The sequence below is a fragment of the Pezoporus flaviventris genome, unplaced genomic scaffold (genome assembly GCF_033815535.1).
Source record: "Pezoporus flaviventris isolate CSIRO_AGI_PZ_B2104156 unplaced genomic scaffold, CSIRO_AGI_Pfla_v1 ptg000030l, whole genome shotgun sequence".
NCBI lineage: Eukaryota > Metazoa > Chordata > Aves > Psittaciformes > Psittacidae > Pezoporus > Pezoporus flaviventris.
This window is the reverse complement of record NW_026892578.1, coordinates 1,301,198-1,316,996: the sequence shown is the minus strand read 5'-3', so window position 1 is coordinate 1,316,996 and position 15,799 is coordinate 1,301,198. Positions and strand designations below refer to the sequence as shown.

General features: G+C 42.0%; 1 protein-coding gene across 9 annotated transcripts in view; it reads left to right on the top strand.

Annotated features, from left to right (window-relative positions):
• MAP4K4 (mitogen-activated protein kinase kinase kinase kinase 4) overlaps nt 1-15,799 on the top strand; it is a 165,090-nt gene that overhangs the window by 123,267 nt on the left and 26,024 nt on the right. For 4 of the 9 annotated variants that reach the window (XM_061459638.1, XM_061459642.1, XM_061459637.1 and 1 more), the window contains exons 13-21: nt 2,239-2,400; nt 4,504-4,590; nt 5,262-5,498; nt 8,648-8,809; nt 10,887-11,117; nt 12,038-12,144; nt 13,110-13,261; nt 13,963-14,060; nt 15,371-15,546. In XM_061459638.1, coding sequence (XP_061315622.1) covers nt 2,239-2,400; nt 4,504-4,590; nt 5,262-5,498; nt 8,648-8,809; nt 10,887-11,117; nt 12,038-12,144; nt 13,110-13,261; nt 13,963-14,060; nt 15,371-15,546 — 1,412 coding nt within the window. The remainder of the gene's footprint in view (nt 1-2,238; nt 2,401-4,503; nt 4,591-5,261; nt 5,499-8,647; nt 8,810-10,886; nt 11,118-12,037; nt 12,145-13,109; nt 13,262-13,962; nt 14,061-15,370; nt 15,547-15,799) is intronic. The other 5 variants (XM_061459640.1, XM_061459645.1, XM_061459643.1 and 2 more) reach the window with 3 other exon arrangements.

The following is a 15,799-nucleotide window of genomic DNA, read 5'->3' as shown; positions in this document are numbered from 1 at the left end:
GCTGAGCTGGCAGTCTGGCTCAAGGTTTGCTTAAAAATCTTATCTTTTAACAACTGATTTTGTTTATTTCATGATGGCATGGGAAATTGGCTCTCTTGGTCAATTTGTAACTTTCTTTTCTCATATTAAGTCAGTTATAATTATTACTGGATACTTCTGTGTTGATTCAAAAAAAACAATGAACTTTTTTCATCCAAAAGACCTAAACTTTGCCCATCTTCCTTATAATGAGAATGATGCCATCCCAAGATCTGCAATATATCCACTTAACAATGTCATCACAATATTGTTAAACAGACAGGCTTCATATGTTTAAGAAGCGTTAGAGTTGATAAATGTTCATATTAACCAGTCAGCAGTGTGCTGTCTCTTGCATCCTCAAGGCAACAGAATTACTGTACTTCATATCTTAGTTTTTTGTAAACAAAGAGCCTGTCAGACTTGATTAGCCAAGAAGCACCTGAATATATTGACTTAAATATAGAAATTGTTTGACATAGATGTGTATATTCAGAAATAAAAGTGCCTACTTAATCCTTTTATGGTGCTTTAGAAATGAAGGAGAGAAACCCATGAAATGCACTGCATGCCGTAGCTGCCTTGCAGCACTCTTACTATTTTTGTATCTACATTCATTGAAGAGAACTTGTTTAAGCAAGAGAGAAAAGGCTGGTAGATGGATTTGGGTGGGAAAGAAGGCACAAGAGCAAGGGAGCTGTGTTTCTGAGAAGATACAGAAAATGTGGTGCAGCTAATTAAACAGAATCGGAAAGCAGCCTGTTTTATTTAAGTACTACTAATTCTTAACCATGTTTACTCCCCCCCCCCCCTCCCCCCCGTGTTTCTTTTCCACTGTCGTGTCAATATTGATTCCAGAAGATGGAAAAGGCTGTTGAGCTTTCAGTTACTTCATAGTCATGCAGGGTCATGTGCTGAGCAGAGAAAACTTGTGCTGTGAAGTAACACAGGGAGTGTAGGTTGGCCTTTGCTTGTTCAGCTGAGCACAACTATGAAATGGACACTAGTAACTGGATTTGTGAACCCAAATAAAAGCTTAGTTTGAGTGCTCTTGCAAGCCTACTTGGAGTGCCTTAAGACTGACAAATCTGTGGCAGTTTTTCTTCAACAGAAATTGATGGTAGTATTAACCTTAACCTGAATGGGAAAAGGAATAACTAATGTAAATTTGCATTTTCTTGGGATTAAATTTGGGTATGCTTCTTTTTGTTTAAATTCCGTCTGTGATATTTTAGCATATTATAGAAATCTATCATGGAAGTAAATATTCCCAGTAGATGGTTGAACGGGAGACAGCTGGGTCTTTTGACACTTAGGCAGTTGTGGGAGGCTGCCTGGAATTTCAAGGTAGGTGGAGTAACTGGATGTTTCTGTAGAAGTGCAGGAAGAGTTGGTCACGACTCTACGGGCATTTAAAATGTCTCCTCTGAAGTCATTTGTGGTGCTTTGTAGATATAAATGAGTTGGTTCATGGTTTCTAGAGCTGTTCTCCAGGTTCTTTTCAGACTTGATTAGACTTACCAGCACCAGTTGGTATTTGGGTCATGCATGGAAGCTTATCTGTGTGAGTGTAAAACCTACCTCAGCTGTTTTTCCTCTTTTACATATAGGTGCTTTTGATGTCTGGGGAGGGCCTGAGGTGCTGCTGGTCAGCCCTCATCTTCTCTTAGTCAAAGTTTTGGGCAGTGCATTAAATTGAGCTTGGTTGTTGAGCCAACACCATTAAATTCTTACCAGACCATGGGTTGTGTTAAGAGAGAAGAGCCCTATCAGAAGCTCAGTTGTCATTTGAGTTTTAGCTGATTTAGTGGGACTGATGATTCCCTTTTGGCAACATTTAGATAATGTGTTGAAGTCAAGAAAATTGTCACTCTGATTAAGATTTGAGTTCAACAGTTGATCAAAGATTGAGATTTCAGTATGAGCCTCTCTTGAAGAGCAGCAGTGAACTTCCACACCTTGGTTGTCAGGAATATGGTACGTGACTTTGTATGTGTGCGTGAAGAAACCAGAAAAAAATAAGTGAGGCTGCATTTAGGGACAGTTGTGTGCTGGGTATGAGTTAGTTTCCTGGTGGAATGCTTGCATGTACTGTTTTGTCACTCAGTTGCAGAGCTTGCCAGTCCCGGTAAATCCCTCTCTTCACAGTAGAAAACAACCCCACCTCTTTCTTTGATAACAACAAAAGTAAAACTTTGTGGTTTCTTTTCCCCTTTGTAGCAACAAAGAAGAGAACGGGAAGCTCGAAGGCAACAAGAGCGTGAGCAAAGGCGGAGAGAACAGGAGGAAAAAAGACGTCTGGAAGAAATGGAGAGGAGGCGTAAGGAAGAGGAAGAGAGAAGAAGAGCAGAGGAGGAAAAGAGGAGAGTAGAAAGGGAGCAGGTGAGTCCATGATACAGATATATGTGTAATAGGTTTGTTTCTTCTAAATTCTAATTTGATTTTTTAAAAACTAGTAAGCCTAAATCAGCTTGGGCAACCTAATGCTGACCCTGTCATCTTTGTTGTCTCTGACAGCAGATGCACTAACATAGATCATAGAGCTTTGTGGAAAATTCTGGCAGCCTCAATATTCCTTCAAAAAAAGAAGTCTTGTTGCAGTACTCATTCTAAATTCAGCTCCTGCCCCTGGGCTTGGCTAAAACCATCAGAATTGGTGAAATCATCGCTGGGGCTGAAAGTTGTTTCTAGGCTTGTCTTGCTGGATCAGTGCTTCTTGGAGGGCATGCCCCTGTTTAAAAGGCCTCCCAGAGAATGGCAACTCTGTTGTGTGTCAGCGTCTGGTACCCAGAATTGGTCAGAGGCACGTCATAAACTTCTGAATATTCTGAATTTGAGGTGGGAGCTTTGAGCTGCCAAGGGTTTTCTTCCTAAAACTTAGTATGCAGTCTCCCTCTCTTGCTCTATTTAAAATCAGCTCTAATAATATATGCCAGTTCAGGCAGCAAATACATCTTAAGTTGTGTCAGTATATCTTTAAGTTGTGTCTTTAACACAGAGAGAGTACAGGTGAGAAACCTTTTACACTGTGAAATTCAGTTGCTATTTATGCATGAAATCTGCATGTTTTAAAATCCTTTAAAAACTTGAATCAGGGCGATAATCAGAGTAATAATTACTGTGCATGTACTGCAAAATGCTGATGCCAAATAAAGGGCCAAAACTACTTGCAGATTTCCTATTAACTTAAGGAATGCTGGTTTTGGACTGATACACCTTAATTTTATTCCGACATAAAGTACCTGTATTTTTGATCATTGGTGGTTGTGTTACTGGGGAGTTTTATTGTGTTTGTATATATTAAAAAAAAAAAGTTGGAGTCAAAAGGAGAGAAGACTAACCAATGGGAATAAATGTATGGAAAATCTCTAATTACAGCACAGCAATTTGCTTTTGGGCAGACACCGGGTATTCCCCCAGCTGCTTTTTAAACTGTTGAAATGCTAATTACGCACAGTGCCATTAATGACAAATGGTTAATTGATGTGGCCAAGCTGAACCACTCTGGATTTTCAAATTTGTTTATTTTTCAGAAGAAAAGACATGCCCCTCTTAGAATTTTTGTTAACCCAAACTATGGCACAGCCAATGTGCGTAACAACAGTATAGTGTATCTCATCAGTCTGTCACAAGACTTTCTATAGCTCCCATCACTGTATCACTGATCCATTAATTTCTTTATGCATACACTGTAAATGTGTGTGTGCGTGTGTGTGCTTGTGTGTGTGCGCATGCACATGTTACATACTTCCATTAATTGCATGATAGGATGTTATCAGCTTGGGTTTGGTGCTTCAGAGTTTGAGTTCTCCAGGGGTCAGGAGAAGCAGTGGGTAAACCTCTCAACCTGTTGAGGCTGCAGGTGAAGAGATGGCTAGATCTCAAGTTTGGTCTAATATCTGTTTCCTGGTGGATGTTTGTTTGTGTCATAACCATCGCATAATTCAGCAAGGCTGGCAGTGTCTGCTCAGGACAAGCTTCTGGTGAGGGCAGCAGGGGAGATGGCAGGGCAGGTCCCAACTGCACTTGGCAGAGCCCCTCTTGGGGAGCTTGCTCCAAGTCTGCCTACACTATGCCTGGCTCTAGCTGTTGCTAACAGTTCATCGCACCAGTGCAACAAACTAATGTTTAATACAACTTGCATGTGACTTTGTATTGGCTGTGTTGAGTCAAGACTCGCTGTGTTTTAACTTTCCAAAACCTTCAAGTGCATTTTGCTGCTTCTTGAAACCACTTCCAAAATATGGAAACGAGCTCTGGCCCATGCTGGCAACATTTGCAGGAGTGCAAATTTCAGAACAGAAGGAGCCGAAAGCCGATGCTCAGGAGGCAGGGCTTCCTAAATTGTTCTGCAGGCACTAATCCATCCTGAAGTGCATTTCTTGTTAAAGCTGAACTGGGGAAGTAGCGTGTGGTGTTCCACCCAGGGGGTTCTGATGCATTCCTTTTGAATAAATTTATTGCTGGGTAATTTCTATGTGACAGGAGTATATCAGGCGACAGCTAGAAGAGGAGCAGCGGCACTTGGAAATTCTACAGCAGCAGCTGCTCCAGGAGCAGGCCATGTTACTGGTAAAGCACTGTATCTGTTTTGTTCAGTAGCTATAGGATCCATTTATCTGGCCAGTCCTAGGCTTCCCTCAGTCGGGCACAGCTGCACTGGCAGTATGACAACAAAGGAGCTTGATTAAAAGGCCATTTATGCTAGCGTTGTGGGCTGACAGGCACATATGAGAAGTGCTGTATGGTCACACTGCTTTCTGGGCTGTAAGAGGAGGCTTTATGTTAAAGTAGAACGGCTCTGGTGTGGTGGTCGAGTTTCTGAACAGACCTTGGCATTCCATGAAGAACTAGAGTGCTTATGTTGCAGATCAAAAGCACACATGATATGCAAATCCACCCCAGGATACAATGGCCTTGTGTTGGCCTAAATCATTGTTTGATGAGCTTTACACTGGATTTAGTATAAATAACTTTTTTTTTTTTACTTTAGTAAATACCAGTTTTGGCATAACTCTCCAATCATGTCAAGCTTAGCAGTACACACTCAACTTTCCCAACATGAGACACATACCATATTGGTCTAACTTAGCTCTTGGGTATACATTAACAATGATATAAACAAAAAAAGAAAACAAGAAAAAAGGCAACAACAACCAGAAAGGTGCATTTTTATCGGGATGGATAGGGACATGTCCACTGTATGGTCAATGTCATGTCTTGAATTACACGTTTTTTCAAAGGAATACAGATGGCGAGAGATGGAGGAACACCGACAGGCCGAGCGACTCCAGCGCCAGCTGCAGCAGGAGCAAGCCTACCTCCTGTCACTGCAGCATGATCACAGGAGGCAGCAGCAGCAGCAGCAGCAGCAACAACAGCAGCAGCAACAGCAGCAGCAGCAGCAAGAAAGAAATAAACAAAGTTATCATACCCCTGAGCCAAAATCCCACTATGAGCCTGCTGAAAGAGCGCGTGAGGTAAGTCCTGTTTGTGGGCAGGAATCTGCTGCCTGCTCCTCTGCCCCTGCCTGTTGCCATCATTGCGACTGCAGTTCTGCTGTAGTACAGTTGGAGGCCAAAGCGTCGCTCATAAGGGGCAGGGTATTTTAAAATGTAGCCCCCTGGTTTCTAGACCTGAGGGCTACTTCTGAGTACTTCTGCTGTGATCACTGGAGTTCAGAGTTTTGAGGGTGGAAAGAAATTCTGGAAGGCTGCAGTCTGAGGGGACCTGGTTTTGGAAGCATCGCATCAGGAATTTAATTTCATCTGCACTTCATCAGCCATTTTTTCATAGGAAGCATTGGTGCAGTTGGCAGTCTGTGTCTCTGGCAAGTACTGGCAATTGGAAACTGGGAAGCAGTTGGAAAGCACGAACCTATGAGGGATGCTTGCACATAGTAGTGCCTGTTTACACATTTGGTGCTTTAGCTCATGTTCTTGGAAATTTCCTTCTCATGAACATAAACCTGAATTTCATCAGTTTCATTTTGAAATGTGAAGTATTCTCTTCTGAGATCACATCTTGCTCTTACGAAAGTCAGTGGTGTTGCCTTCTTGACTTTGGGCAATAACTAGTAGATCTGAGATATCAGAGTGCTGTTTGTTTCAGTGAGTGGTCTCCTGTTTTCACTGGTCCATGGTTAACTTTTTTAAGCAAGTAGTTGCCTCTTTGATGCACCCTTGGCTCTCTTTCAGCAGTCTTATTCTTATGTTTCCCTTGAGCACCATAGTGCCCACAAACCACGAGACTGGGCAATACTGGTGAAAGCTGTTAATGGCATTCATCACTAGCATGTGGGAACTGGGTAAATACATTTTGGAACAAGAACAAAAAATATCCTTGGGACTGTTGAACATGATAACATAGCTTTCAGTCCACCTTTGTCCAGTAGCACTTTATTGCCTTTGAAGTATTGCTGTTCGGGCTTGGTTAGCACAAACTCATTTTCTTGTAGATACTGTTGTCCAAGTTCTTTATAAACCATGTTTATGCTATCTCATTCATTCTGCTTGGTGGTTGAAGTATCTGGTACGTCTCTCTCTCTCTTGGAAGGAGTTCAGACTTGTCCGGTATGTGGTGGTGCAGGCATGGAACCAGCCCTGCTGTCCTTGTTTCACATTCCTGGCCCACCTCAGTGAAAGCATAGTGCCCGTCCAGTGCTCCTGTCCAGCCTGAAGGCTGGCTTTGGAGGGATACAGAAATGTATCTACTCCTTGCCTCCCATTTTCTTTTTATAGTTGAAAAGGAGAGAAACACCCAAAGAGTCAAAGTGTTACATCCTTCAGCAGAATTACTGGTTCAGCTGTTTTTTGTCAGTTTCTTTCTTTTGTGATTGCTCTAGCTAGGAGGAGTAAAGTGAAGGTGCAGAAATACTGTGTTAATAGTCAGATCTTCCCAGAGATTGCTGTGGATTGCAGAGAATATTCTTCTTAAAAACTGTGGTAAAAGCATAGCCATAGTATCTATTTTTTTTTTTCCCCATTGCAGTAGCAGTGGTGGTTTAAGGAAGAGGAAGGACTTCCATGATTGGCTCTGGGAAACAGCAAGGAGCTTAGAGCAAGGTGTGAGGCTTAATACCGTTTTCTAGTCTGAACAGTCAGATGACTGGATCAGGGCCTGTTTTTATCCAGGCATGTGCTCACTGTCTCCTTCCCACTTCTTGCCTGGTTCTCAGGACATGTGGTTCGTGCGGTTTCTGTGCTTTGTGGAAGAAACCTATCATCCACAGCTAGCACCGTGAAAGCCTGTTCCTTCAGACAGAAGGACTTGGGGCTTTTCCTTGTTCCTTTCGTAACAAGGAGTCTGGCCTGTTTTTTAAAGGATGGTTCTGTGAAGTTGAACACAGTAGTGAAAATGATTGTGTACTGAAGATGTGTGCCTCCATTATTGTCCCAAGACATGATGTAGTTTGTGTAGACCTGGCAGAAGCTTGTCTGCTTGTACCCATAGGCAAACTATTAACTGTCCTCAAATTTTGTAAAGCAGAGGCAGGTTGGGTTTATGAAGCAGCCCAGCTGAGGAGTCCTGAAAACTTGTCCTTGTCTTCTGATGTGGCTGTATGAGAAATGGGTCTCTCCAGACCATCAGTGCAAGGAAAATTGATTAGAGAACCATCCCAATACTGGGTTTGCGCTCCAGGCACAAGGGTTAAAGCAAATATTGTGAGCAGAATTTCATCAAATGAAGTCAGCCCAAGCTGCTAGTATGATTTTTCTTTGATGATGTGATAAAGTGCTGGGAGTTTATTGTTCGTCAGAGGCAGCTGCTCCAGCAGAAATGTGCACACTGCCCTGTTTCCAGCAGCAGACCATCTTGGGAAATAGCAGGGTATTTCCTTTTTGCCTGGAGCCTTCCTCCACCTCTTGTTGTTCTTACTTCTCACTTTGTTCACAATGTTGCAGTCTTGGGAGCGGCAGTGTTTCTGCATGGGGACCTCACTTGATGTTCTGTCGAGAACTGAGCATGTTCCAACTTAGTCAAGAGCTTGACTAACTTTCACAGTCCATGTACAATCAATTCTACACCTCCTTGAGAACAAGAAACAAGATGCTGGGGCTGTTCTCTGCATTGTGAGGTTGCGTTGTGACTGTCTGATAAGAGCAGGATGACCAGCTCTACAATTCCATACCTAAAACTGAGCAGCCTCCAGTATTACTGAGTAGAGAAGCATACTCTATCTCTTCTTGTGTTGCTAAAGAAACAAGCACAAGAAAGCAGATATCAGATACCATTGATTGAAGCAGGTAACTACGTAAGGGAAACACACTTTTATATTGAAAAGTTGTTTCTATTTTCACCTATCCTTTTTATTGTCTGTGAGGAAAAATACCAATGGATAATAACTAGTCTAGGCAGAAAGAAGCTCCATAATGGTCTTTAATCATATGACTTCACATCTTATTGTGTGCTGTATCCACGCTTCCTATTATTCCCTATTGGAATACTTGCCATTTTGGTGTAGTTCGCTAGCTGTTTTACAGTTATGGTGAAAGGGAAAAAATCCTGCCAAATGTATTTGGTTTCTTCATGGTAAACTAGAAGTTTAGGTGAGTACCACTCACCTTCATATTTCTACTGTAATTGGTTTTATTGACTCCAGGCTTAACCTCCATTTATTTTGGTTTAGGTGGAGGAGAGATTTAGAAAAACTAATCAGGGCTCCCCTGAAGCACAGTCTAAACAGATGGGCAAAGTGTTGGAGCCACCAGTGCCTTCAAGATCAGAGTCTTTTTCTAATGGAAACTCAGAACCTGCTCAGCCTGCCCTGCAGAGGCCAATGGAGCCTCAGGTAAGTGTCCAAGAAAATCTTGGTGAGCCTGGAGGAAATGCAGAAGTCCCAACATGTTTCTTTCATATTTGCAGATCTTGGCACTTAATCTTATGTAAAGGGTAGCACTGTAACACAAAGCAGCTTATTCAGTACATTTGCTCCTTGTCTGTTTTTGCTTATTGATAAACTGATGGATTTGTGGGTTTGGTGGTGTGTTTTTTTTTCTTTTTTAGTTTGAGTTTGGGTTTTGTTTTTTTTTGTGTTTTTTTTTGTGTTTTTTTGTATAATGTTACAGCTAGATTTAGAACCGTTGCATTCCATTACTATCTGTGCAACAGCAGAGTGGTGGGCTAAACCCTGGCAAAAGTTGCAGTACGCTTTTTACAATACAGAATTTGATCTGTGCAAAATATTTACTACCACAAAGGGTGCTCCTGAAAGAACTGAGCTTGCTTTGTTTTTCCAGTTCTTGCAGAAAAAGCTAACTAAACAAGTGGGTTTTAATAGTATAAGCACTGCTTCAGAGAGATTTACAAAACATGACTAAGAAAAGCAGGTTTGTTGTCAGTAGGCCTACAGTTGCTAAATAGAGCTCTGTACACCCCTGGAAAAATCAAAAAGAGGTTGAAAACCACTGAGCTGTGTGGCTGCTGTCGTTCTGTTGTTTTCTAATGAAAAACCTCCAGATCTTGTTATCTGCATTTCATAGGAATTGCGGCATGAATTTATAAAGTAACCTATGTATAAAACTTAGATATAGCCCATAAATTCAGGGGGATCTGGATATGCTAAATTAAACTGTGTAGTTCTGCATTCAGTTCCTCTGTTTCTGTGCAGAATTTTCTTCTCCCAAATTAAATCTGCTGATGACAGTGCAAGCTAAACCTATCCCTCAGTGTGACTAGGTATTGCAACTCTTTTAGGCAACAGGAGAATTTGAACAGACTGAAGAGTGGGAGAAATCAGGACAGAACTTCATCTCTTACTCATTAATTCCTGGCTTTTATTCAAACCTCTATGACTATTTCAAAATATTGGACTTGTATCTTCATGCTCTCCATGCCAGTTACTTTCAAAGTCTGGGTCTTCCACTTACATTAAGGATAATCAGGCTCTTCAACAGCTGTGTGTATTAAAATCGAGGAAATAATAATCACATAAAAACAAATACAACCAGCCTACTGAAACTGGGATTGAAAGCAAAGTTTTGCTTACTTATGAAGTGTGAAAAGTATGTTCCTCAGTTATGACCTTTTCTTCTCCTTAGTTTCAGAAATTAACTCTTGAAACACAGGTTTTTCCACAAGGGGGGAGTTAGGCTGAAGGATCAATATGGATTTCAGTGGAAATCCCAATAGGGTTTTTACTCTGGAGTCACTGTTCTGCCTTCTTAGTCTGTGTAACTGAATACGTGTTCGTGTACATGTGTTCTTAGTTTTCATATAAATATGTATATATGTACAGTATATGGTACATGCATGGTGTAAGTATAATATACATTGTACATATGTATACTATCTACAGTATATATTATGGGGGTTTTTGTATATATTTCAATGACTGTAAAGGAATAAAGGCTTTTGCATTATGGTCTTTGTCTGAAAGTTTGGAACTGTATCTAGTTCCTAAATTTATTAGGTAATGTAAATGTCTGTCAGTTTGCACATTTTACAGCATTCTTTAATTTTGTACATTTCTTCAATTGGATATGTGCTTCAAATTTCCCAGCCCACCAGTGCTGCCATGAGACCTGACCAAAGCCCACTGAAGACCAAGGAATGGAAGGCAGCTTCTGTCTTGAGTGGCCTTTGGACTCAGGCTCAGGGTGCAGATATTAGGTCCCCTTTTCTTCCGGGCACCAGTGTATGTGTATGTGGAGAGCATACCTCACCAAAAAATGCGTATGTGCTGTATTTTCAGTCTGTTACGTTCTTTGGGCGCTTGCCTTGCTTTTAAATGCATTGATTCCACCCCATGCTTACCTAATGCCATAACCAATTTGTCTCTGCCCGCCCCACCTGCCTTTATTCTGTGTTAATTGGAAAGCCAGTTATACTGAGCGCATTGAATGTTTTATGTTTTGTTTTCTTGTAAGGTACAGTGGTCCCATCTGGCATCTCTCAAGAACAATGTTTCCCCTGTCTCGCGATCCCATTCCTTCAGTGACCCTTCTCCCAAATTTGCTCATCACCATCTTCGTTCCCAGGACCCATATCCACCTTCACGCAGTGAAGTGCTAAATCAGAGTTCTGACTCTAAGTCGGAGGTACCCGACCCCACCCAAAAGGCTTGGGCTAGATCAGACAGTGACGAGGTGCCTCCAAGGGTAAGGAGTAGAAAGACAGATGTATGCTATTTTTCTTTATTATTAATTATTATTTTCTTAAGGATGTGATACCCTGGGCACTGGGAAGACTGTGCCCTTGTGCCAGCATTGGTAACAGTATTTTGGAAGGCAGATCATAACATAGGTATTTAGTCAATGGGTTAATGATAATCAGCCTTAAGCACAATATTGAAGCTTCATATAAAATTGGCAATTATTTATAGAATGCGCTATTTCAGAGACAATTTATTATGCAAAGTTAACAAATAATTACCATACTCAGGAAAGAATTTAAAATATCCCTGAGGTTATTGCTCAGAGTTAATTTTCCTCTTCATCTGTTAGCAACCCAAACTATGACTCATCCACGTATTTGAAATTGAGATGGAGCTGAACAAAAAGGAAACATTCAATATATTTCCTCCTCCTCTCCTTCTCCCAACCCCCCTCCCATCCACTGGGATTTGCTTCTGAGTATATTCTTGCTTCCCCCAACAGTCTTTGCCTTCTGCTTATCCATTCCCAGGCATTTGTTTGGTTCCCCTGAGCTTATTCTCCTAATTCTCATGCTGTTTCAGCAAATTGCTGTGTGCTTTCCCTGCTTCAGTCAGAGTGCCATATTCTTTTAGAATGTCTCAGTAGTTGGAGGGTAGTGGGGCGTCTGTGTGTTCATGTGATAACTTATTAAATACTGCTTAATGTTAAGACTAAACTTTTGAGTTCTCTTCCAAATCTGAACAGCAGTCCAGCTAAGGTCCTTGGTTTTGTGGGTGTTTGTTCATTGCTTTTGGTCATTGATGCTAGCTTGGACTTAGAATTGTTGTTAAAATCTTAAGAATATGTTCTGTAGCAGGAGAGGTTTAATCTTCCTCTTCTCTCTCTCCTCTTCATGGATTTAACACAAGCTTTTTTTCCCCAAGGTACCTGTGAGAACAACATCCCGATCACCAGTCCTGTCCCGCCGTGATTCTCCGCTGCAGGGCAGTGGGCAGCAAAATAACCAAGCAGGTCAAAGAAACTCCACGAGGTTTGTAAGCCAACATGTCATTGCCTTTCTTGAGTTGGAAGAGAAAGGCTCATGGGAAGCCAGGCGTTTCCAGAGAGCTTCTGGCATTGTGTGCTGAATGTAAAAGGAAGATGAATTTGAATCCCTTTTCAGTAATGATTAATATTAATTTCCCTTGGTGCCGCATGTGTGCCAGCAGGCACTGGCAGAATTTCTTCTTTCTTCTCCTTCAAATAGCCTGCCCTGTAACTTTAGCAACATTTTCAAAATATCCTTAATATTTCTGAAATAATGTGGCCATTCATGAACATCTTGCCTTTTGATGCAACAGGTCATCTTGGGCATACTGTGGGGATTACTGGCAGCAAAAGTATTTGTAACATCTGAAGTGAAACAACCTCAGAAACTTTCTGGCCTCTCAGCCAGAAGCAGACTTTAAGGCACGAAATGTCTATGAGCTGTGACACAGCATCTGAGGTCAAGGAGAGGATGGAAGGGGCTTCCTCCAGAGCTCAGCAAAGCAGCATGGATAGGCCACCCTGGAACTGGCTCACTGATACTGGCTCACAGAGGTGAGGGTATTCTGAGAGGGACAGGAAGTTACTGGCCTATGCTTGGCTGGCCAGGGCACTTCTGAGCCAATTTTAAACGTGCTGCAGGCAGGGTGAGAGAACTTTAGGTTCACTTTAGATTAGATAGGTAAGAATGGCAGGTAGCCAGTTCCACATAAAAAGAATGGCTTACACACAACTTTTCTTTCTTTCCATCCTAAATAAATAGGATGATAAATAAATAAATATCCTAAAAAAAGGGTAAGTATTTCAAAGGAAGCCACTGCCTGGGTTGTGAAGCATTACTGATGCTCTCAGCTCAGCATTAAGTGCTCTTTCAGATAAGTTATTAGCAAAACACTGGGGAAGACAGATATTTGAGTTTAGGAATGGGAATCTGAAACTGAAATGTGTGTCTTTCCTTCCATGATACAGCAATATAGAGCCTCGTCTGCTGTGGGAAAGGGTGGAGAAGCTTGTACCAAGGCCAGGCAGTGGCAGTTCTTCAGGTTCAAGCAACTCAGGCTCACAGCCTGGCTCCCACCCCGGCTCTCAGAGTGGGTCTGGAGAGCGGTTCCGGATGAGATGTAAGTCCTTTCCTCGCCCTCTTTAACACTGTGTTTCTAAATTTGTGAAGTTGTGAAACAATCAGTAATGAAGGTTGAAAATCCTCATTGGGAAAGACCTTTGAGCATGCAGTACCAAAGCTGGGTTAGCTTCCAGTACCCCCACTTGACAGTATGTCCTTACTTGGGGAAGATGGTAGGCGTAGAAGTCATTGTGGAAATGTTTCATTGTTTTTTGATTCACATTCAGTCACTGCTGCATTTTCCTGTATGCAAACAGTACAGTCTCGATGCTGTCACAGCTCCCTTCCTTGTGTGCAGGGGCACATGATGCTTGTTGCTGGTCACCTTGGTGGTGGCTGATGGGATGCAGACTGCTATGGACACGTCTCAGCTGGGTTATGTTGGATGCTGATGCAGGTTCTCCAGTTTGTGGCTAAATTCCAGTTATTCTCTTCGATCTACAGCTGTGTGACAGTTTACTTCATCTTCAATCATAGACCAGCTGCACCTATACAGATCACAGCTTATGATGGCTTTTTACGTAGTCCTTCAGGAACAATGTAGTAGTGAACCAGTGAAACTTAGGTCTTCCTGTCAGGCACAGCCTGATAACTTTCTCATCTCTCTTCCTCACTACAAAGTGAAGTAAGAAAATATACTTTAGCTCCCTGCTTAATCTGTTTTGTTCTGTGTTCTTTCTGGGGCCTTGCCGCATGCAGCATCGTCCAAATCAGAGGGTTCTCCATCACAGCGTCATGAAAGTGCACCTAAAAAGCCTGAAGAGAAAAAGGAAGTCTTCAGACCTATCAAGCCTGCTGTAAGTTGCATCCATTTTCCCTTGTCTTCCCTCTCTTTGAGGCAGGCCCACAAAATGTACAGTGTGAGCTTACGTTCATGATGCCGTTGAGGGTGAACTTCAGCTGGAGTTGAAGTTTCTGTCGTGCAGGCCTAGCAGCATGTTCTGGGCTCTGCCATTGCCTCCACACATCACAGTACTTGAAACATTAGAATTTGCTCTGCTTCTGGAATTGATTTCTGCTCTCTAGTCTTCTTCCTTCCTAATCTTTTTCTTTCTCTCTTTCAATCCTGTGCTTCCTTCCCGGGGCTGGACCAATGGTGGTGCTTTTGACCTGAATGTGCCAATGCTGGGCTGAATGGTGCAGGGAGAAGTGGTAAGACCTTAAACTGCTGCTATTTTCTGTGAAAGATTTCTGATATTTTCTTTATCTGGCTGCTGTTACAGTTTGATTACAGCTCAATGTCCAGTTGTATCTGGGGGATCACGGTATTTCCAACTTTCCTTATAACTTTTTTGCTCTTGACATTATGATACTGCACTAGCATCCAAATCTATCCGTTAAAGCTGCTTTCTTAGAGAAACATAGAGCTTGGTCCTCCACTTCAGAGAGTACAATGTGTGAAGTATTGGCGGAATTTGTATTCAACTAAGTAAAGCATTGCTACACGATTGAGAGCAGACTGCACTGACTGTAAACTTGGTTTACCCACACTCCAAGCAGCAGACAGCAGAGCAGCTTATGTCTCTTACTGACACCTGTGTGTGACTGAGTGGGTGTTACTGAACCTGACTTCTCAGGTGAACTCCTTAGTGTGGATCCATGCAACTGGAAATGGATCAAAAGGTTTCAAGGAAATCAGCTCTCTGTGACTGTGCCTTGGGTGGCTCAGTAAGCCTTAGGATCTTTCTGCTACCTTGCTGCCTGGATTTCTTGTGGTCATTGCTATTAACCTGCAGAGTTTAGGGAAATGACCTGTGACAGTCAACCACTGGGCAAGAGTGGGTCCAGCTGCTTGTATATGTCCTTCAGATGGTATCATGGGTTAAACTGAAGTCATAATCAGGATAGCTGGCATTTAGAGTATACATTTTTCTGTAATATGGCAAGGCCTCCTTACGTTGACTTTCTTGATGCTTTAATTTATCAGAAAGTGAGCTTTAGTAACTCACTATCAAGAATGAGTAAATCAAAAGAAACAATACTGCTGGGGCTATGGAAATGAACAATGTTGAGCAATGAACAAGTGAGCAAATTGGGTACTGATTCTGTGGGTTTGTCTTGCAAACTCTTCCTTACAACATTAGTTTTTTCCTCCCTCTCCCATCAGGATTTAACTGCATTGGCAAAGGAATTGCGAGCGGTAGAGGATGTGCGACCTCCACATAAAGTAACAGATTATTCATCCTCAAGTGAGGAGTCAGGGACAACGGATGAGGAAGATGATGATATGGAACAAGAAGGAGCAGATGAATCTACTTCTGGACCAGATGATGTCCGAGCAGTGTTAGTTCTTCTAACAGTGTTCTGTTTTCCCTCTTGAGGGGTTGAAGAGAAAGGATGTTGGGTATTTTGACTTGTATGTTAGTTCCTTCAGCTTAGAACAACCTATGAGCAAGACAAAGTAGTATGTTCACATTTTCAAACTTAAGGGTTATCTTTTCAAAAAGTAGGCTTCTATATATTATGCCTTTGCCTCTTCTCCCTTTATTTGTTATAAAGCAAGAAGTGGTGTTTAACAAACTCCTGACTCCTTTTC